The 23,350-nt window shown below is 35.1% G+C and overlaps 1 protein-coding gene across 1 annotated transcript; it reads right to left on the bottom strand.

Moving 5' to 3' along the window:
- Window positions 1-3,875: 3,875 nt before the first annotated feature.
- On the bottom strand, window positions 3,876-4,970 carry LOC149188035 (gibberellic acid methyltransferase 2-like). Its single transcript, XM_089412912.1, has 3 exons — window positions 4,932-4,970; window positions 4,572-4,853; window positions 3,876-4,335 (listed from the first exon to the last, which is right to left on the bottom strand). The coding sequence occupies exons 1-3, from the start codon at window positions 4,953-4,955 to the stop codon at window positions 3,970-3,972; spliced, it is 672 nt and encodes a 223-aa protein (XP_089269038.1). The 5' UTR covers window positions 4,956-4,970; the 3' UTR covers window positions 3,876-3,969.
- Window positions 4,971-23,350: the final 18,380 nt, after the last annotated feature.

Genomic DNA, 23,350 nt, shown 5'->3' with positions numbered 1-23,350 from the left:
TCCCCTACTCCAGGTGAAACGACTATCATAACTTATGAGACTCCAGGTGAAATCAATCAACTATAGGAGAAATATGATGATATAGGAAAAATAATACCTTGGCATATATGTTATCCAAGGAAGCTTTGCTACTAGATGTTGGGTTAGTATCCATCTCAGACGTGTCTAATATGTGTTGTCTATTTTTTCCTTTAATCGGTTAATCATATTCAAATAAGATTTAGTTAAGCTTCAAGATGTTTCAGGTCTAAGATATATTTGGATTTAGTTAAGTTTCATGACATATTTAAGGTTTAAGATATATCTAGGATTTTTTTCTCAACTCATTTTTTAATTTATCAAGTGTGCTCCTATGGAGCAAAGGGATTATATTTTTTTATCTCTTATGAAATATCTAAAGAATGTTTTTTCTTTTGAAACTATTTTATCATTATTATTTTTAAATGTGATGTTAAGAAAAAACATCTCCCTCATATGGGATTCTAGAGTGTCTCTCAATGTAATCATATAAAAAAAAATAATAATAATAATAACAAAATTAAATTGAATTGAATATATAATATTTAAAAAAAAACGAAAAAAAAAAACATCCATACAATAATATACTTTTTATCAAAACAAAATTACAATTGAATATATTATTGTTATTATTTACAATGTCTTTTGAACACTAAATTAATTAAATTTATAATATAAAACAAAAATTAATCATAACCATACAATAATGTAATTTTATCAATAAAAACAAAATTATAATATAACAAATTAAATTAAATATATTTATTATTGTTATTATTTAATTGATTTCATATAATTTATCTTAACACTAAATTAATTGTAAATGTAATTTTATCAATAAAAAGAAAATTATAATATAACAAATTAAATTAAATATATTTATTATTATTATTATTTAATTGATTTCAAATAATATATCTTAACACTAAATTAAATTGTAAAATGTATCTGAATACTTAATAAATATAAAGTCAAAATAAATTTATATTGAAATTTACAATATAAATATATTAAACTTCAAATAAAGTTAGTAAGAACCTTGTTCATTTAGTTCTATGTTTTATATCTTAAAAACAAATCTAATATGTTTGTTAATATGTTTGTGAGCGATCTTCAAAATAAATCTAATATCTATGTTTTATATTTTAAAAACAAATCTAATATGTCTGTGAGCCATCTTGAAAATAAATTTAATATACTTATGAGCGCTTGCATTAGAGTAAAAAATAAAAAGTGATTGGAAATATATCTATTCAATATTAGGTATACCCGTTCTCCTTATTATAAAACCTATTTCAACAAAAAAATCAAACGGCCATTTTTATGGAACAATGATTCAATGGAAACTTTAGATAATAAAATATAAAAAAAATGGAAACTTTATAAATATAAGCCAATAAAACAAAAATTTCATGGTCAAACATAAAAAATAAGAATTATGGAATCTAGTTTAAAATTTCTAATTATTTTATGAGATATGGGCCAAGGCTAGGGCCATTAAAATCCAAAAAACATCAAAAATCTTTTTGAAATGTAGAATTTTAAAATAAAGTCATAACCCATACATAACATCAATCTCTATATTCAAAATCAGCAACCCCCTACTCCAGATAAAGTCATAACCCATACATAACATCAATCTCTCTATTCAAGATCAGCAACCACCTACTCCAGATAAAGTCATAACCCATACATAACACCAATCTCTCTATTCAAGATTAGAAAGCCCCTACTCCAGGTCAAATGACTATCATAACTTGTGAGACTCTAAGTGAAATCAATCAGCTACAGGAGAAATATGATGATACCCCTACTCTAGATAAAGCCATAACCCATACATAACATCAATCTCTCTATTCAAGATCAACAACCCCCTACTCCAGATAAAGTGATAATCCATACATAACATCAATCTCTCTATTCAAGATCAGCAACCCCCTACTCCAGGTGAAATGACTATCATAACTTATGAGACTCCAGATGAAATCAATCAGCTACAGGAGAAATATGATGATATAGGAAAAATAATACCTTGGCATATATGTTATCCAAGGAAGCTTTGCTACTAGACGTTGGGTTAGTATCCATCTTAGAGGTGTCCAATATGTGTTGTCTATTTTCTCCTTTAATCATTTAATCATATTCAAATAAGATTTAGTTAAGCTTCAAGATGTTTCAGGTCTAAGATAGATTTGGATTTAGTTAAGTTTCATGATATATTTAAGGTTTAAGATATATCTACGATTTTGTTCTCAACTCATTTTTTAAGTTATCAAGTGTGCTGCTATGCAGCCAAGGGATTATATTTTTTTATCACCTATGAAATATCTAAATAATTTTTTTTTCCCTTGAAACTATTTTATTATTATTATTTTTAAATACGATGTTGAGAAAAAACATCTCCCTCATATGGGATTCTAGAGTGTCTCTCAATATAATCATATAACATTAAAAATATAAAAATATAAAAAATCAACCATATAATAATAAAAACAAAATTGAAGTGAATAGAATATATAATATTTAAAAAAAAAAAACAACCAAAACAAAACAACCATACAATAATATAGGTTTTATCAAAACAAAATTACAATTGAATTATTATTATTATTATTATTTAAAATGTCCTTTCAACACTAAATTAATTAAATTTATAATATAAAACAAAAATTAATCATAACCATACATTAATGTAATTTTATCAATAAAAACAAAAATTATAATATAACAAATTAAATTAAATATATTTATTATTATTATTATTATTTAATTGATTTCATATAATGTATCTTAACACTAAATTAAATGGTAAATGTAATTTTTTCAATAAAAAAAAATTATAATATAACAAATTAAATTAAATATATTTATTATTATTATTATTATTTAATTGTTTTCATATAATATATCTTAACACTAAATTAAATTGTAAAATGTATCTGAATACTTAATAAATATAAATTCAAGGTAAATTTATATTGAGATTTACAATATAAATATATTAAACTTTAAATAAAGTTAGTAAGAACCTTGTTCTTTTAGTTCTATGTTTTATATTTTAAAAACAAATCTAATATGTTTGTGAGCTATCTTGAAAATAAATCTAATATCTCTGTTTTATATTTTAAAAACAAATCTAATATATCTGTGAACCATCTTGAAAATAAATCTAATATACTTATCAGCGATTGCATTAGAATCAAAAATAAAAAGTGATTGGAAATATATCTATTCAATATTAGGTATACCCATTCTCCTTATTATAAAACCTATTTCAACAAAAAAAAAATCAAATCGCCATTTTTATGGAACAATGATTTAATGGAAACTTTAGATAATAAAATAAAATAAATGGAAACTTTATAAATATAAGCCAATAAAACAAAAACTTCATGGAAAAAAATAAAAAATAAAAATTATGGAATCTGGTTTAAGAATTCCTATTATTTTATGAGATATGGGCCTAGGCCAAGGCCATTAAAATCCAAAAAACATCAAGAATCTTTTCGAAATGTAGAATTTTAAAATAAAGTAATAACCCATACATAACATCAATCTCTCTATTCAAGAACTGTAACCCTTTACTCCAAATAAAATCATAACCCATACATAACATTAATCTCTATATTCAAGATCAGCAACCCCTACTCCAGATAAAGTCTTAACCCGTACATAACATCAATCTCTCTATTCAAGATCAGCAACCCCTTACTCCAGATAAAATCATAACCCGTACATAACATCAATCTTTATTGAAGATCAGCAACCCCTACTCTACTCCAGATAAACTCATGACCACTATATAACATCAATCTCTATATTCAAGATAAAGTCATAACATCAATCTCTATATTCAAGATAAGCAACCCCTACTCCAGGTGAAATGACTATCATAACTTATGAGACTCCTCTGATATTCTACAATATCAATGGATAACCAGACGTGATACACTACTTTCTTACTAGCGAAGCGACTGTGCGTGTCACCAATCTGCAAGGTGGATTGCGGTGGAGAAGCGCTGCGGCTTTCTCCCGGAATACTTGAAAAAGCCTGTTAGTACAATCCTTGCCAATGAGGGCTTCAACCAAACTGCCCGTTAAGCTCTTTACCAGATTGGCTTTCATCAACCCAAACATCTTTGGGTCTCTGATATATTCCGCGAAATCCTCCTCGGCCATGCTCGGCACCCCCTCGCACACTTGCAAGCTCTGAATATCAAAAGCTCCACAGTTTTCCACTGCCTGTCTCAGTTCATCTGCATTTGGAAAATACCATGGAAGATTGAAAGAGTCTCTCACATCTGAGCTGATAATTCCCTGCACATGGCATCACAACATGTACACATTTATACCATTATTTTCTATCACGGTGTTCCAGTAACAAGTGGGCGAATTTAACATGTACACATTTATACCATTATTTTCTATCACGGTGTTCCAGTAACAAGTGGGCGAATTTTCCGTGTTTTTTCCGGAACAAAAATTTCCAATTTTTTTTTTTTTAATTCTTCAAAATTATACACACTAATATAAATTTTCACCCTTAAAATTACCTGGCAGACCAATTCATCCCATGCATCTTCAAAGTCCTGGCCACATAATTCTACTCCCACTGGGAGTTGTTGTGCAGGAGGACAAGTGTCTGGCCTTCCCATCATACACAAGAACATTACACCTCCCGGTGCTATCTCCTGCGCTCTGCATTTAATGAAATCGTTGAGATCCTTTTTAGCTTGCTTTGAGTAAGCTTCTGCAATATCCTGCCTGCCTCTGTTGATCCATACTCTTCCCTTGTTATACAAGGGGGAAGTTTTCTGCACAACAGCTTCAGGGACCTGCGACAATAATAACAAAATTCATCATAAAGTTCATATGGCAATTTGGCTGTAATCATGAAATCACGCAGAGCTTGCCTCTGAAATCCAATGAAGCGCCATGATAGAGAAGCAGACATGAATGCTCGATCTCGGAAACACAACGTTGTAAAATGATCCAGGCACCCCTGCAACAAAATAAGGCAAGCGCCCCGGCCTATCCAGCAGATTGAAGAGCCCATTGAAGTCATTGGAAAGCAAATCAGAAAAGTAAGCCTGGATCTCTGGCATTGAGCCTCCGCCATTAGAATGATGCCCATTCCCACACAGATTCGTGAGTGATTTCACAACAAAATCAACGTCTGATATCGTGTTCGTACCAGTGGCACTCCCCAGATCTGCGATTCTGAGAGGGCTTCTTGGGGAAACGTGAGGTTCTCAATGGCGGCCTCAAACAACGGCTGCAGTACACGGAAAACGTACCTCTGTCTGTAAGAATTCTCGGCGTAACTCGCATCTCCATTGCCGGAGTACATGTGAAGAACGCCATGCAGATTATTGCTGCCGCTGGTTTTCAGTCGAGTGCCGTTATCCATTGCCATTCTGGGAACTCCACGTGAATTGGGCTGCGTCTCAGTGCCATCATTCTCCATTTTAGAGGAGAAAAGACCAGAGCAGAGCAGGAGCAGGATTAGGATTTTGCAGAGTGACAAATCACAACACTAATTATCAAACAGCCAATGCTCAGCTCTTAAGCAACGGCGCGAAGTCTGTAAGAGGCTGAGTGAGCCGAGCTCTGGTTGCTTTTTAATAACTAGGTGCAATTGCAGGACATCGTACATATAAATAATAGATTATAATGTGGTACTCGATCGGTCAGAGTTGATTGCAGATTCCTGGAATATTACGGAATGCGCGGTCAAAAAATTGACGGCACTCATATGCATCGGATTCCAAAATATTCCAGGAATCTGTAATTTGATTTGCCTAAACCGTTTGCCCACAAACAGAACAGTTAATGATTCTCCATGACGTTAGTTCGCCTTTTTGGCGATTCCCCATTATGTTTGACTCAACTCTTTTTTTTAACCAGCAGGGATTTCATTTCATAGGTGTTTTAAAGCAGTAGTGAAGAGTTGCAACCGTTGGGGGCAGGTGTTTTTTAATTGAAGAGTTGCAACTGGGGTTGGGGCCTTTTTGGCGATTCTCCCATTATTTTTGACTCAACTCGTTTTTTTAACCAGCAGGGATTTCATTTCATAGGTGTTTTAAAGCGGTAGTGAAGAGTTACAATCGTTGGCGGTTAGGTTTTTTTTTAATAGGGTTTTTAAAGCAGTGGTGAAGAGTTGCACCTATTAATTTATTCATGGATTTATCCATGAAGATGAATGCAAAATGTGGATTCTAACAAATATGAATGCGAAAAGTCTAGAAGATAACACTGCACACAAAATAGTTATTATTATGTTATTATAGGCAACTATAGTTAATAATCATTCTCATTATTATCACTAATAAGGATAGTTATTATTATGTTGTTGATATAGGTGATTATATCTGACCATTATTTTATATTGATAAATATCACTATAATTATTATTATATTAATAAATGTGAAGATAGTTGATAATTATTATTATCTTGATAAATATGAAGATAGTTGTTATTATGTTTATAAGTGAGTCTCATTTGGAATAAAAATTTTCTATGTCTATTTTAAAATATGATTTTCAAAAATAGGGATTTAATTTTACTTAAAAATTATTTCTAGTTTTTGTAATTTATCCACTTTTAAGGGTATATGTAGGCATTTAGGGATTATAATAGTAGTGATCAAAAGGGACCCATGTCACCAAAGTACCAAGTCAACCTATTGTGGCCACAACCACCACCCTACTAAAACCTGCTCGGCTGGCAAATTTGAATGGGTCCCCTAGAAGTTTGATCTTTCATCTCTCTGAATGATTTGTTTTTATCTCAGGAATTTTAACTCTCTACCGAGTCAAATCTTCAAAGCTGAATCATTAAGACCCCCTTAATAAATCTATGTTGCATGATTCATTGGTAACCTAGTCTAGCCCTTCATTCATATCTTTCATCGGGACTTTTTCAATCCTCATAAACCTTCACCAACCCCCACTCTCTACTATGGTTGTTTTGGGATTCAACCCGCAAAACCTTCTATCACATCTTTATTTCTATCTTAACGCTTTTGCAATAGAAATACTCTGCAAGCATCCTTAACTTACCTTTTTTGCGCTTTTTCAGTCTTTATACATTTCCCCATGCCTGCCTTATCGCTATCGCAATATTGCAATTTCCGCGGTCACACTACGTATTCCCCTCTCGCATCGGATATGCGATGACCTTCTAGACTCTGAATACAATTAATCGCATCCATATCCTATCGGGTCTGCGGTTACATCGCTTATTGCAATCACTTGCCCGCCCCCATCGCATATCGCGATCGCGCTTCAATGAAACCCAAGGTCCATTCACTAGCCATTGAAACATTGCGATGCGATATGGCAGACCAGCCGGGGTTAATAACCACAGCGCATATATTTTTCGAGTTCGTTTCCGTAATCGTAAATCGCAATCGACAGAGTCCAGCGCCTATACATAAGGTACGATGTGATATGGTGAACCTAACGATAATTATACATCCGGTTGTATAGTATTTGAAGTCCAGCGTTATGGTCAACTACGGGTTTTCCCATGTGTTCCAACAAAATGTTGTGGTCCGATTTTTCAAAGGAAAATCCCATATGGTGGACCTACCGGAACTATTAACCGCAGCACATATATTTTTGGGTCTAGCCTATCGCATATCGCAATCGACAGAGTTCAGCGTTTATATATAAAGCGCAATGCGATGAGCAAACCCAGCGGGACTATTAAGCGCAACATATATATTTTCAAGTCTGGCCTATCGCATATCACAATCAGCAGAGCCCGAGGCTTATACATAAGGTGCGATGCGATGAGCAGACCCGACGATAACTATAGACCCAGGTGCATAGTATTTGAAGTCCGACCTTATGGTTCGGCTGTGGGTTTTCCCGTGTATTCCCATGTGTCCCGATATAGTGTTGTGGTCCAGGTTTTTAAAGGAAAATTTGATAAAATGAATGTTCCAGGTTCAACAGCTTAATAATTACGATTGCTCTGCATTGTGAGATTAAATGGAAATTGTGATTGAAGGCAAAGTTTGTTTGTGGGCATGTCTATCGTATTTCTCATAATCATAGCTAATATGAATTGTTTCTATAGGTGAGAACCAAGAGAAGAAAGGCGAGTTCGAGTGGACCGATAACGGATAAATGCGATTTATATCAAGACGACACCTCTGCACCACCGATGTCAATATTGCAAAGACATACTCTGCAAGAAAGGGATACAAACCGCCATAGTGCATAATGGAGGCACTCTCTATGTTCAGTGGAAGCACTCATGACAGTGTTGATCCATCAAGATGTTATTACCTCCAGATACACCTTAAAGCAAGCCAGATGTGGGATGATGAGCATAGTGTCTTCAGTTTCCTTCAAGAAATGATAGGGAATAATGTCCGCTCCATACAGGTACAGAGAGATGACACGCAGCCATGCTCTCTTAATCGACATCCTTTCATTTCCCCCAGAAAATAAAAACGCCCTAGCAAAAGTAGCCTCAAGGTGTCAACAGTTTGGTGGACCGTTCTACATCCGTATATTTGATTTGTATATTGAATAAACCGGGAAGATGGAGGGTCTGGGGGATACAAAGAGTCAGTTTCTTCCTGCATAAGTATTACCTCCGGAGATGGAGGGGGGACTTTTTTTTTGGGTAGAACAACTTTTGATTTATTGTGCTAATAAAGAAGACTGTTTGGGTCAAGAAGAAGCCTTTTGTTTCAGATTTATTTTCCTCTTCTTTCATGTGTTTAGAATCAGGGTGTTGTTGCTGGCATAAATATAAATTTGTTTTGCTTTATGCATATTGATAACATACAGTTCATGATTATTCCTATTTAATCGAATATAATTCAATAGCCTAGTTAACTCATGAGTAGTTGCTGATTCAAAACCATATTAAACATTAATTGCAAGTTTTATTTGTATGGAAAGGAATGTGTATTCCTGTATGAGTAATTAGATTGCAATTAAGATTTAATACAACCTTGTTCAACTATGAACCAGTAATTGATTCATTTGACTTGGAATCTATATATGATGTTTAATCTCTTTGCTATGCTCTTGCAAGATAGATTAGAATAGTTAGGACTAGCATAAGCAGGTGATGTTATTATATATAGGATTTGATACATATAGGTTAGCTGTATTTTTTCTTGATTTAAGTGAAGTCTTCCTCCGGGGAGCAATCTCTCAACACCTATAACAGTTTACGAGATCCTTTAAAACCCGTTGGAACTAGCCACTCCAAAAGAAAGCAGATCTAATTGGGGCCTGTGATCGGGTTAGTTCTCCTTGTTGGCGCAACGAAAATTCGTCATGTCAACACAACCAAGTTATGTATTCACTACTCATTAATAATAATAATTGTTATTATTATTATTATTATTATAACCCAAGTTCTGCTACGACATCTGCTTGCTTGATACTCCAGATCACATATAAACCAATCTACAATGGAAGAGCTAGCTAAGGTGCCTTCTTCTTCCGGTGTAGTCTAGTTGTCAATCCTGCTGAGATGTGATATGCTACTTCCTGCATGAGGAGTATGTCTAAGGAAAACTTTGGTAGAACATGTGGAGGCTTCTCAATGCTAAACATTTGGATGAAGGTGTCGGACGGTGAGGCATACCAATTAACAATGTTTATCAATACCTCCATTGCTTCCTTCGACATGCAGGGTGGATCTTGTTCAAATATCATCTTGTAGACTGGGCTGACAAAATGATTGGAAAATCGTGGTATTACTCCTCTGAAGCTGCATTCGGACAACAAATTGCAATATGTGTTCACAAAAATATCCATCGATGACTATGCCCACTCCAAGCTCGGGGAATCCTGTCAAGCACAGATTGCATCTAAGATGTAGTCATACATGTAGTTCTCAGCTTTCATACCTCCTCGTGACTGTCAAGCCTTCGTTACCTGTTCTTTTAGCTGATAATCCAACATGCTAGACCAGTTACATGGTTTACCCTCTCTGGCCAGTTGGTCTAGTGTGATCACTCAACTCTGTGGGAAGGTTTCCATGTTTTCTTCGCCACATAATTGACATGCAAATATGACCAAGTATTGATACACATTTTGCAGTATCTTCGTCTTGTAGATCAAGTTGGGTGTCATCCTGAATCTAGCTACCTCCTTTACCCAATTCTTCAAAATGTCTCTAGAGTTGACATTACTACTGGGTAAGATGAAAGGAGTCTCCATAATAGTCATGGGCTTCGACAACTGATACATCTCATCATAATCCTATGCCCGGAAGGTGGCAAGCTTCATCCCACTAAAGTTTCTTAGATTCATCATCTTGAGATCAGTGTGTGAGATGATCCATTGTATCATGTCCACCCATGGGAACATGAGGTATATGCATGAAATTCGGTACAACCCAAACTTGTGAATGTTCACATACACCTTACGGTCTTCAAGGTCTTTCGAAAAAGTGCCTGCAAATGCTTCATTGACCTATTGCCATTTAAGCTTGATGTCCTTTTCTAGAAACAACTTGGTATCTTCATAGATCGGTAGACACGCAGACACCTGCTCAACTGTTGCTCGAGTTGCACTTCCATCAATGTCCTTGGATCCTACTCTCTTGGAGGCCATTGATCCTATACTGCTAAGAGGCAGATGAACATCTGGAATATATGGAGACAAAGCAACATGCATGGCAAGAAATCTATCAGTGAAAATCAAAGCAAATTCAGGGAGTGACTTAACACATACCTAGGGAATGATAGGCAAATGTTGTGCAATTTATTCTAGGAGGCTGGGTGACTGGCTACTAGAACTGCGCAAAAGGAAATTTAGGTTGTCTGGGAGACAAGACTGGCTGTTGGATTTATGCAATGCGTAATATAGGTTGACTGCTGACTACTCAAATTGTGAAATGCACAATTCTAGCTGGCAAAGACTGTAGGCTCAGGGACTGCATTATGTAATTTTCTGGTCCAACAGTCACTGCCCCTAAGAAATGCACAAAATAGTCCTGGAGGAGAGTGTTTGGGCAGAAATGTGCATTTCTATAGAGGAAGACAGAGCCTTCCTTCCCCAGATTTCTTAATGTTGTCTAGGTGAGCCAAAGTCCAGGCCAAGGCTGCCCAGACCTGCCAATGGGAAACTGAAAGTAAATCTGAAAGTGAATGCATGGCGACACTAAGTGAAAGAAGAAGTGATTGATCATGCATGCAAACATTGAATGAAAGACTCAGTAAACAGATCAACATGCATGTGGGCGAAGCCAGTGATTGAATCATCGACCATTCGTGCAAAATAGCTTCATGCATGTGACAACAGTGATATAGAAATGAAAACTAAAATGGTGCAAGTACAAGCTAGTATGCATGTAAACAACATCAAGCATTTGAAGAAATCAAGAAAACAACATTCACACAAGCAAAAACACTAAAAACGATAGAAATGTTGAAAAAGACAAGTTGAGACCACTTACCCGTGAATAGCTGAGGCAGATGTGCTATGGGATGTCATATCTCCAAGATCGATGTGAAAGAATGAGCTCTGATGCATATTACATTACTAAATAAATAACTTTTGAAAATAAATTTAATCTGTTTATGAATATTATATTAAAGTGTTTAATAATTATAAAACATATTTTGAAAATAAATTTAATCTGTTTATGAATATTACATTAAGGTGTTTAATAATAATAAAACATATTTTGAAAACAAATTTAACCTATTTAAAACAAATTATATTAAATTCAACAGATTGACAACGTACTATATTTATGCCATAAGGCATTCCCCTTTGAAAAGTACTTTCCTCTAAAACACCTGTCATCACTCTCGACCATTGGATTATATGTTAGACAATTGGAGAATGTTAAATCATTGGATTGAAAGTAGTTGGAAAGGTTTCTGAGACGGTTGTTCCCATACCGATTATGCTGGTTAATCAAGGTTCTGGACACAAACCCATTCTACTGTGAAAACCCATGCCATGCATTGCTTCTCTATGCCTCCTATCTGCAATTTTAATTGGTAATTTTTTTTATTTTCATTTAAGGTTGTAGAATTTTTCAAAGCCATCTCACCCTACTACATGTTTAGTTTCTGAAGTTCGGAAGAACATAGTAGATGGCTCAAAGTCTCTCAGAGGCATAGTCCTTTGCATTATAGGTTTGCCTTTTTTCTGAACAAATGGATGACACTACAGCTGAATCCAAAAAATCTTTAGTTGTTAATTACATAAGGAAATTTCTTTCCTATAATCATAATGAATAATATTAGTCATGGTTAGTAGGTGTCGAGGCTATGTTTGCCGATTTGGCACACTTCTCACAGTTGTCAATCAAAGGTGAGAAAATGTCTTTGGTTCCACGACTGGAACAAACACTTTCATAGCTATACTGGTTAAACAAGGTTCTGGAGGCAAACCCATTCTTCACATTCTGCCATGGAAATCCATGCGATTCGTTGTGTTTCTATGCCTCCTATCTGCTTTAACTCGTAAGTTTTTTTTTTTACCTTTAAGGTTGTCTATTTTTTCTCAATTTTTTTCCCTTGAGTTGAGGTTAATTAACCCTTGCTCCACTGTTCACATCCTAGGGTTATTTCAAGATGTGGCTTACCCATTCTATAGGCTATTTAGCAAAATATCAATGCCATTTTTTTCTATTAAAGCTATTAAAGAAAGTACTAGACAAGACCTTAGTAGAACCACGTTATGCAAGTTGGAAGTGAAAATCATTAGCCTTCTTTCAGCACCTTGTACATATACTTGTGAGGTTTGTCCAAAGATGAATGTTATGATTGTATATTTGATAATGGAGTTATTTCTTCTTTTCTGTCTATCGTAAAAGAAGTGTATTCACTGGAAAATGCCTTGTTGCTTGGTTTGTTGTGAGAAGGCAAGGGATGTGTTTTGTGGATTGAAGTCTTGAAGAGTGGGAGCATATGATACCTTTTGCTGCTTATATTATCGATCTTACCACTCTATATACTACCTTCCCATCGAACCAACACCGACAAAACTTGCCCTACCTGAGGATGGATCAACATCGAAAAACAATTCAAACATTATGTGCCTTCCTTCATCGATGTAAGAACATGATCCTGTTAGATCGATCCAAAACTAAGATTTGAGGGTGGTTTCGTCGGACCCTGCACCCCAATGTTTTGTCGAATGTGAGATTCAGATTTGTGTTATTCTCCTCATGCCAGACACATTGGTTTAAATCAGAGATCAATCTAACCCTAGTTACAATATTAAATATTGATAATGGCATTGTTCAGTATTATTACAAACTAAGGAAGAGAGAAGATCAATCTTCACCCTCTTTACAATAGAAAAAGATGTTATAGATGGTGTGGAATTAGAGTGAAGGGAAGAGAACACAAGAAGAAAAGATACTTTGCGGAAAACTTAGTTATAACAATATCACTGGCTAATTTGGCAACTTGCAAGTCATCACCAACACTTCTATGATCTCATTCCAAGGTACCCATTTCTCCTCATGGACTCCTAGATTGTACTATGCATGGAATAAAATAAACTAAATGCTTCCATATATATCATATCTTACATAGGATAATCTTTCGCTACTTAATTTTAGCATTTCTTTAATATGAACCCAAATCAATCTTGACTAAACCCAAATCAATCCTGACTTGAGCTAGCACTGAAAAAGGTCTCATGGATATATAAGTAGGATATGAATTGATTTTAGCATTTATTTAATCTGAACCCAAATCAATGTTGACTTGAGCTCGCATTGAAAAAGGTCTCGTGGATATACAAGTAGGATATGAATTGAAAACACTCGTTCTCTCTATAAATATATTTAATTTTGCACCCAATGCCCTATTATGCACATGGTCATATAGATAGAGTTATCAATCACCTATATATTTAGTCAGGCTTTAGAATGCACCCACCTTTTATATACATGTGTGCACACTGTCATTGCAAATACAGACAGAGTTATCAATCACCTACATATTCAATGAGGCTTTAGAATGCACCCCACTTTTATATACATGAGTGCACACTGTAATTGCAAATACCCCTTCCTTTATTCAATCTTTAGGCACCATAATAGGCTCGCTACAAAAAGAAAAATAAGCTTTTAAAGAATAATTATTTGCATACTAGTATGGTACGGTTTTGATCACTTATTTCCTTTTTCCAGCATTTCTATGATGCCATGGATAATTTTCTCATTCTCCAATGAATGATCACAGATATTAAGTTAGTGGGAATAAATGAGTACTGTTAATGAAATTCGTGGTGCGAATGCAAAGGCATATCCCATAACTACTACCCTCACAACAACATGAAAATATAATAAAACTACAAAAAGATAAGATATTCCAAGAAAGATAACGACAGAGGAAAACAATGAATATATAGTGACATCTCCATAAGAACATGTCAAGTGGTTATGGAACTAGAAACTGAGGTTGAAAGAGAGGGGAGGGGAGAGGTCTTATCATGCGAGCCCTAAATCATCATGAAGGATCTGATGCATTGGCCGAGAGGTTCATTAAGAGAGTGCCCAAAGTTGATATAGTTTGACTGTGTAATCCTAGGATGAAGCATAGGAGCCTTAGATTGAGGAGAGCCATCTTTGCTAACATAAGGCTAGGAGGAAGAAACTGCAAATAGACGACTGGTTTCCTGGTAGAGCTTGGAGAGTGGTACTTTATGGTGAGGTATTCTGTATATGTTTTTTCCCTGAATTGGAGAGACTTGTAGATTTTTGAAAAACAATTGGTCATAGTGGGGTCATCAACACTTCCAAATTTTCTTTTCCAACAAGAATTTTGAAGCCATTGGAACTAGGACAGTTGTATGAGTGTTAATCTAAGATTGAAATTTTCTTTTCCAACAAAAATTTTGAAGCCATTGGAACTAGGACAATTGTATGGGTGTTAATCTAAGAATGAATTTGATGCAGTAGTTGAATTATCACCAGTCTTCATAGTGGCTACCTTGGCAGCAATAGTGGGAAGTCAGGCAGTCATCTCAGCTACATTTTAATAATCAAGTTATACTCAACTTTGATTTGTTTTCCATGGGTATAAGTTATGCACACCTCAAAAGCAGATGTATGGCAAAATATACATTATAGAATCTAACCAAATGATAAAATTGGAGTTTTAGGCAGGCACCCACTATTGCATAACAAACTTTATACATAATAGAATCTCATAGAGGTAAAAACCAATGTACTCAGAGTACAGAGAAATGTTAAGATATAATGGAAAAAACTAACATATTTTTATTCTTTTGAGATAGGTATTTGAGTGTAGATCAAAATGCAAAGATACAATTTTAAAATACATAGCATATGATGCAAGAAAAACCATTTCCATTTCAAAAAATCCATTGCAGTTTCACCTTCTTGTGAGATTATTCTTTTTTTTTTAACATGTAACTTCTGTGAAATGCCAAAAACCATTTACATTTATTGAATATCAAACGATAAAACTATAGTCTCGGGCAAGGTACCACTATTTCACAACAGACTTGTCACAACATATAAAACCACATGAGGTAAAAACCATAGTACTTATAGCACAAAATACAGAGAGAAATATTAAGATACAATGTTAAAAACTAACACATTGATATACTTTTCATATAGATATTCAAAGATACAAGACACAACATATGTTGCAAGAAAAGCCCTTCCCATTTTTAGAAAAACCATTGAAGGCTCACCTTGTAGGCTTGTTATGAGACTAATTCCCAGAAACACATATTAAATTTTATTGAATATTTCAGACCTCCTACACAATGATAGGGATTTGGATCTTTAAATTTCATTATCTTGCATAATAGACTTAATACGCCATAGAAAACCCAAATGGAGGAAAAAACAATTTCTTCCTCAAATAGAATAAACCAGAGTCCTAGCTCCCTTCTGGGAAGTACTAGTAGTATGTACATGCCCTAAGAGAATATATAAAACCAACTACAAAGAATAAGTTAAACCATATCAATTCCTTGCTCTCCCAAGTCTCACAAGTCCACATTCTCAAACTCTTATGAAGCTGATACCCTCCTCTGAGCCTGAGCTATAGCATTTTTAAGACCTATCCTGACCATCTGAGACTCATCCTCATCATTGAAATTAACAAAAACAACGTGATCAACATTATCCCCTCCAACAAGCTCTCTGTGAACCTTAGCAAAGCCCCATTTCATGCCCTTATTCTTCCCATCTAGATCTTCATAAAAACCAACAAACACACAGTGATGAAAAATGTAGGCCAATACCAGGGCAACCCACTGAATGAAAAATTGAAAAAGGGAGAGAACTGCATCAAATTGAACCAAAGATTTTCCTCCATAGTCATTAGGGTTTGATCTAATGGAAGGCCTACAATAATTCAACCACAAAATGGTCTGTGTGAAGAGGAATAGGCCTTGATAGCCCTAAAGAATAGCAGTAATGGTAGTCATCACAACTTGAAATGTGTAGCACCCAGGCTTTCTTGAGGAAACAAATCCTACTATCCTTGAGATAACTTTGAGAATATTTATTACCAGCGAAATCCATCCTTACTAGGTGGGATGGATTCCACCCAGGCATTCAAATTCATAAATAAATGGTTAAAATTCATCATGACGGGCTTTTGGGTGTTTTGTGAAGTTTTTTATGTTTCTTTGAATGAACTTTTAGTGCTAGTAATGTTGCCAAACAATGTTAGTGTGAGATACAGTAATGGGTGTGGTAATGTCTCTGATGAGGATTCAAGAATATTCGACCGAACAGTTTGAGATGGAGTAATGGGTCGAGTAACACCTCTGATGAGAATTGAAGAATATTCAACGACCTGTCAGGCTTTACAACTCTAACATGCCCCCTCTTTTGGTCTAACACAACCCCTCTTTTGGTAGCATACTTTGAACATGTCACCAAAGGTATTATCTGCACTAAAATTTGTAGTGAATTCATAGAAGCTCTTAGCTTTAAGGGCATCCAGGTTCTCTTGGTGTCCAATATTTAGCTGAACATCAATTCCAATATTTTCCATGAAAGCTATTAAATAAAGGAATAGACAACACCTTATCAGAACCATGTTATGCAAGCTAGAAGTGAAAATCATTAGCCTTTGTTCAACACCCTGTACATATATACTTGTGAGGTTTCTCTAGAGATGAATGTTATGATTGTGTATTTGATAATGGAGTTATTTCTTCTTTTCTGTCTGTCATAAAAGAAGTGTATTCACCAGACAGGGCCTCGTTGCTTGGTTGTTTGTGAGAAGGCAAGGGATGTGTTTTGTGGATTGAAGTCTTGAAGAGTGGGAGCATAGGATACCTTTTGTTGCTTTTGTTATCGATCTTACCACTCTATATACTACCTTCCCATCGAGCCAACACTAAAAATACTTGCCCTACCTGAGGACTTATCAACTACGAAAAACAATTCAAACCCTATGTGCCTTTCTTCATCGATGTAAGAACATGGTCCTATTAGATTGACCCAAAACTGAGATTTGAAGGTGGTTTCGTCAGACCCTACACCCCAACATTTTGTTGAATGTGAAATTAAGATTTGTGTTATTCTCCTCACGCCAAACACATTAGATTGAATCAAAGATCAATATAACCCTCCTTACAATATTAAATATTGATAATGGAACCTTTCGATATTATTGCAAACTATGGAAGAGCGGAGATCAATATTCACCTTCTTTATAATAGAAAAATACATTATAGATGGTATGGAATTGGATTGAAGGGTAGAGAACCCAAGAAGACAAGATACTTTGCAGAAAAATCAGTTGTAACAATATCACTAGTTGATTTGGCAACATGCGAGTCATCGCTAGTACTTCTATGATCTCATTCCAAGGTACCCATTTCTCCTCATAGACTCCTAGATTGTAATGTACATGGATTAAAATAGACTAAATTCTTTCATATATATCAGATCTTACACAGGATAATCTATCGATACTTAATTTTAGCATTTCTTTAATCTGAACCCAAATCAATCCTGACTTGAGCTGGCACTGAAAAAGGTCTTGTGGATATACAAGTAGGATATGAATTGATTTTAGCATTTCTTTAATGTAAACCCAAATCAATCCTCACTTGAGCCAGCACTGAAAAAGGTCTCGTGGATATACAGGTAGGATATGAATTGAAAACATTCTTTCTCTGTCTATAAATATATTTAATTGTGCACCCAATGCCCTATTATGAACATGGTCATACAAACAAAGTTATGAATCACCTTCAAATTTAGTCGGTATTTAAAATGCACCCCACTTTTATATACATGTGTGCACACTGTCATTGCAAATACAGATAGAGTTATCAATCACTGGCATATTCAGTGAGGCTTTAGAATGCACCCCACTTTGATATACATGTGTGCACACTGTAATTACAAATCCATTTTCCTTTATTCAATCATTAGGCACCATAATAGGCTCCCCCCAAAAAGAAAAATAAGATTTTAAAGACTAATTATTTGCATACTCGTATGGTAGGTTTCTGATTACTTATTTCCTTAATCATCAGCTACCTTCTCAATAATCAATTATACTCAACTTTGATTTTTTTTCCATGGGTGTAAGTTATGCACACCTCAAAATCAGATGTATGGGAAAATATACATTACAAAATCTAACCAAATGATAAAATTGGAGTTTTAGGCAAGCACCCACTATTGCATAATAGACTTTATACAGAATAGAATCTCATAGAGCTAAAAGCCAATGTACTCAAAGTACATAGAAATGTTAAGATATAATGGAAAAAACTAACATATTCGTATTCTTTTGAGATAGATATTTGAGTACAGATCAAAATGCAAAGATACAATTTAAAAATACACAGCATATGATGCAAGAAAAACCATTTCCATTTCAAAAAATCCATTGCAGTTTCACCTTTTTGTGAGATTATTCGTTTTTTTTTAACACGTAACTTCTGTGAAATGCCAAAAACCATTCACATTTATTGAATATCAAACGATAAAACTATAGTCTCGGGCAAGGTACCACTATTTCACAACAAACTTGTCACAGCATAGAAACCCACATGAGGTAAAAACCATAGTACTTAGAGCACAAAATACAGAGAGAAATATTAAGATACAATGTTAAAAACTAACACATTGATATACTTTTCATATAGATATTCAAAAATACAAGACACAACATATGGTGCAGGAAAATCCCTTCCCAATTTTAGAAAAACCATTGCAGCCTCACCTTGTAGGCTTGTTATGAGACTAATTCCCAAAAACTCATATTAAATTTTATTGAATGTTTCAGACCTCCTACACAATGATAGGGATTTGGATCTTTAAATTTCATTATCTTGCATAATAGACTTAATACGCCATAGAAAACCCAAATGCAGAAAAACAATTTCTTCCTCAAATAGAATAACCCAGAGTCCTAGCTCCCTTCTGGGAAGTACTAGTAGACTATACATGCCCTAAGAGAATATATAAAACCAACTACAAAGAATAAGTTAAACCATATCAATTCCTTGCTCTCCAAAGTCTCACAAGTCCACATTCTCAAACTCTTGTGAAGTCGATACCCTCCTCGCCTAAGCTATAATGTTTTTAAGACCTAGCATGACCATCCGAGACTCATCCTCCTCCTTGAAATTAACAAAAATAGCACGATCAACATTATCCTCTCTAACAGGCTCTCTCTGAACCTTAACAGAGCCCCATTTCATGCCCTTCTTCTTCCCATCCAGATTTTCATAAAAACCAACAAACACACGGTGATGAACAATGCAGGCCAGTACCGGGGCAACCCACTAAATGCAAAATCGAACAAGGGAGAGAACTGCATCAAATTGAACCAGATATTTTCCTCCATAGTCATTGGGGTTTGATCTGGTGGAAGGCCTAAGATGATTCAACCACAAATTGGTCTGTGTGAAGAGGACCAGGGCCTGACAGCCCTGAAGAATAGCAGTAATGGTGGTCATCACAACTTGAAATGTGTAGCACCCTGGCTTTCTTGAGGAAACAAATCTTGCTATCCCTGAGATAACTATTAGCATATCTATTACCATCAAAATCCATCCTTACCGGGTGGGATGGATGCCACCCAGGCATTCAAATTCATAAATATATGGTTAAAATTCATCATGATAGGATTTTGGTTGTTTTGTAAAGCTTTTTATGTTTCTTTGAATGAAAGTTTAGTGCTAGTAATGTTACCAAACAATGATAATGTGAGATGTAGTAATGGGTGTGGTAATGTCTCTGATGAGGATTCAAGAATATTCGACCGAACAGTTTGAGATGGAGTAATGGGTCAGGTAACACCTCTGATGAGAATTGAAGAATATTCAATGACCTATTAGGCTTTTCAACTCTAACATGCCCCCTCTTTTGGTCTAACAAAACCCCTTGTTCGGTAGCATACTTTGAACATGTCACCAAAGGTATTATCTGCACCAAAATTTGTAGTGAGTTCATAGAATCTCTTAGTTTTAAGGGCATCCAGGTTCTCCTAGTTTCGAATATTTAGCTGAACATCAATTCCAATCTTTTCTATGAAAACTACTAAATAAAGGAATAGTTATCAGAACCACGTTATGCAAGCTAGAAGTGAAAATCATTAGCCTTATTTTAGCACCCTGTACATATATACTTGTGAGGTTTGTCCAGAGATGAATGTTATGATTATGTATTTTATAATGGAGTTATTTCTTCTTTTATGTCTATCATAAAAGAAGTGTATTCACTAGACAAGGCCTCGTTGCTCAGTTGTTTGTGAGAAGGCAAGGGATGTGTTCTGTGGATTGAAGTCTTGAAGAGTGGGAGCATAGGATACATTTTGTTGCTTCTGTTATTGATCTTACCACTTTATATACTACCTTCCCATCAAACCAACACTAAAAAAACCTACCCTACTTGAGGACGGATCAACACCGAAAAAAAATTGAAACCCTATGTGCCTTTCTTCATCGATGTAAGAACATGACCCTGTTAGATTGATCCAAATACAAGATTTGAGGGTGGTTTCATCGAACCATGCACCCCAACGTTTTGGCAAATGTGAAATTCATATTTATGTTATTCTCCTCACGCGAAACACATTGGATGGAATCAGATATCAATCTAACCCTCCTTACAATATTAAATATTGATAATGGCACCTTTCGATATTATCACAAACTATTGAAGAGCGGAGATAAATCTTAACCTTCTTTACAATAGAAAAATACATTATAGATGGTATGGAGTTGGAGTGAAGGGTAGAGAACACAAGAAGGCAAGATATTTTGCAGAAAAATCATTTGTAACAATATCACTTGCTGATTTGGCAACATGCAAGTCATCACCAACACTTCTATGATCTTATTCCAAGGTACCCATTTCTCTTCACAGACTCCTGGATTGTAATGTGCATGGATTAACATAAACTAAATGATTTCATATATATATCCGATCTTACACAAGATAATCTGTCGATACTTAATTTTAGCATTTCTTTAATTTGAACCCAAATCAATCCTGACTTGAGCTGGCACTGAAAAAGGTCTCGTGGATATACAAGTAGGATATGAATTTATTTTATCATTTCTTTAATCTAAACCCAAATCAATCCTCACATGAGCTAGCACTGAAAAAGGTCTCGTGGATATACGAGTAGGATATGAATTGAAAACACTCTTTCTTTGTCTATAAATATATTTAATTGTGCACCCAATGCCCTATTATGCACATGGTCATACAGACAAAGTTATGAATCACTTGCATATTTAGTTAGTATTTAAAATGCGCCACACTTTTATATACATGTGTGCACACTGTTGTTGCAAATACAGACAGAGTTATCAATCACTAGCATATTTAGTGAGGCTTTAGAATGCACCGCACTTTGATATACATGTGTGCACACTGTAATTGCAAATCCATTTTCCTTTATTCAATCTTTAGGTACCATAATAGGCTCCCCCCAAAAATAAAAATAAGCTTTCAAAGACTAATTATTTGCATACTGGTATAGTAGGTTTCTGATTACTTACTTCCTTTTACCAGCATTTCTATGATGCCATGATAATATAAGATGGATAATTTTCTCATTCTCCAATGAATGATCACAGATATTAAGTTAGTGGGACTAAAAGAGTATTGCTAATGTCATTTGTAGTGCAAATGCAAAGTTAACTGCTATAGCTACCCTGATAGCAACACAAAAAGATCTAATAATAAAAATACAAAAGGCTAAAATATTCCAAGAAAGAGAACGATAGACACAAACAATGAATATATAGTGAAATCTCCATAAGAACATGTCAAGTGGTTATGGAACTAGAAGCTGAGGCTGGAAAAGAGGGGAGGGGAGAGGTCTCCTCATGCGAGCCCTCAATCACTATGAAGGATTTGATGCATTGTCTGAGAGGGTCATTAGGAGAGTGCATGGGGTTGATGGAGCTTGATTGTGTAATCCCAGGATGGAGCCTAAGAGGAGCCTTAGATTGAGGAGACCCATCTTTGCTAACACAAGGCTAGGAGGAAGAAACTGCAAACACAAGACTGGTTTCTTGGTAGAGCTTGGAGAGTGGTACTTTATGCTGAGGTAGTCTGTCTCTGGCATTGGGCCCTCTTAGAGTTTCTCTATTTGATGATCTAATGAAGTCTATCCTGAGCTCTAGGATGGGAGTTCCTTGAAAGTGTCTTGAAAGTAGAACAACCGAGTAGGTTGGGGGGGGGGGGGGTGGGGGTGAAGAAGAGATTAGAGGATTCTAGATAGAGAGAAGCACCGAGGATTTTGATCTATAGATTCTATACCTAAGAATCTCCCTTAGAAAAGAGCTACAGATCTCTATTTTGGATAATGAAAAATTGTGAAGAGGGAGCCACTTAGATCCTAGTAAAGGCATTAAAACTTCGCTATGATTTTGTAGAAATGTGACAATTCAAGGCTAGGAGATCCTTCGACTTAGCCTCTTACAAGTGGGAAAGTTGATAGATCCTATCTAAGCAACGGGGGTCATGATTGGTCTTGCTCCAAAGCTGATGGGAGACCACACAAAACTAACCTAGGGGGAAGTTGAGGGCATGCATCTATTTTTCTGAATGCTTTGGACTTGTTGATGCTTTAGCAGATTAACTTTCTATTTAATAGTTCACAATCTTATTGATCTTTTAATTTCTTTCTGCAGGACTGATTGTCTATGGTTTTGACAAATTGTGTTCCAGGTAATCCCTAAACGCTAAAAGAGACAAAAAGATTTAACTACATTAGTCGGTTTTGTATTATTCTAGGGATTGTCCATAGTCTAAATATTCTTGCACTATTGACTCTAATATCAGACCACCAAGGAAAAACTCAGAAGATGATTTCACATGGAATAATGCTTATTAAATCTTTGCAT

The sequence above is a fragment of the Pinus tabuliformis genome, chromosome 3_1, assembly GCF_031772625.1.
Source record: "Pinus tabuliformis cultivar Carrire ecotype Pingquan chromosome 3_1, CPIR1, whole genome shotgun sequence".
Taxonomy (NCBI): Eukaryota; Viridiplantae; Streptophyta; class Pinopsida; order Pinales; family Pinaceae; genus Pinus; species Pinus tabuliformis.
This window is presented reverse-complemented; position numbering and strand designations above follow the sequence as displayed.

Excerpts from the sequence above, each read along its gene's own strand:
- LOC149188035 (XM_089412912.1), bottom strand. The coding sequence starts at position 4,955 with ATGGCGCTTCATTGGATTTCAGAG. Across the intron at positions 4,854-4,931 it reads CGCTTCATTGGATTTCAGAG|GTCCCTGAAGCTGTTGTGCA; the intron begins GCAAGCTCTGCG and ends TTATTGTCGCAG. Across the intron at positions 4,336-4,571 it reads GGGATGAATTGGTCTGCCAG|GGAATTATCAGCTCAGATGT; the intron begins GTAATTTTAAGG and ends TGCCATGTGCAG.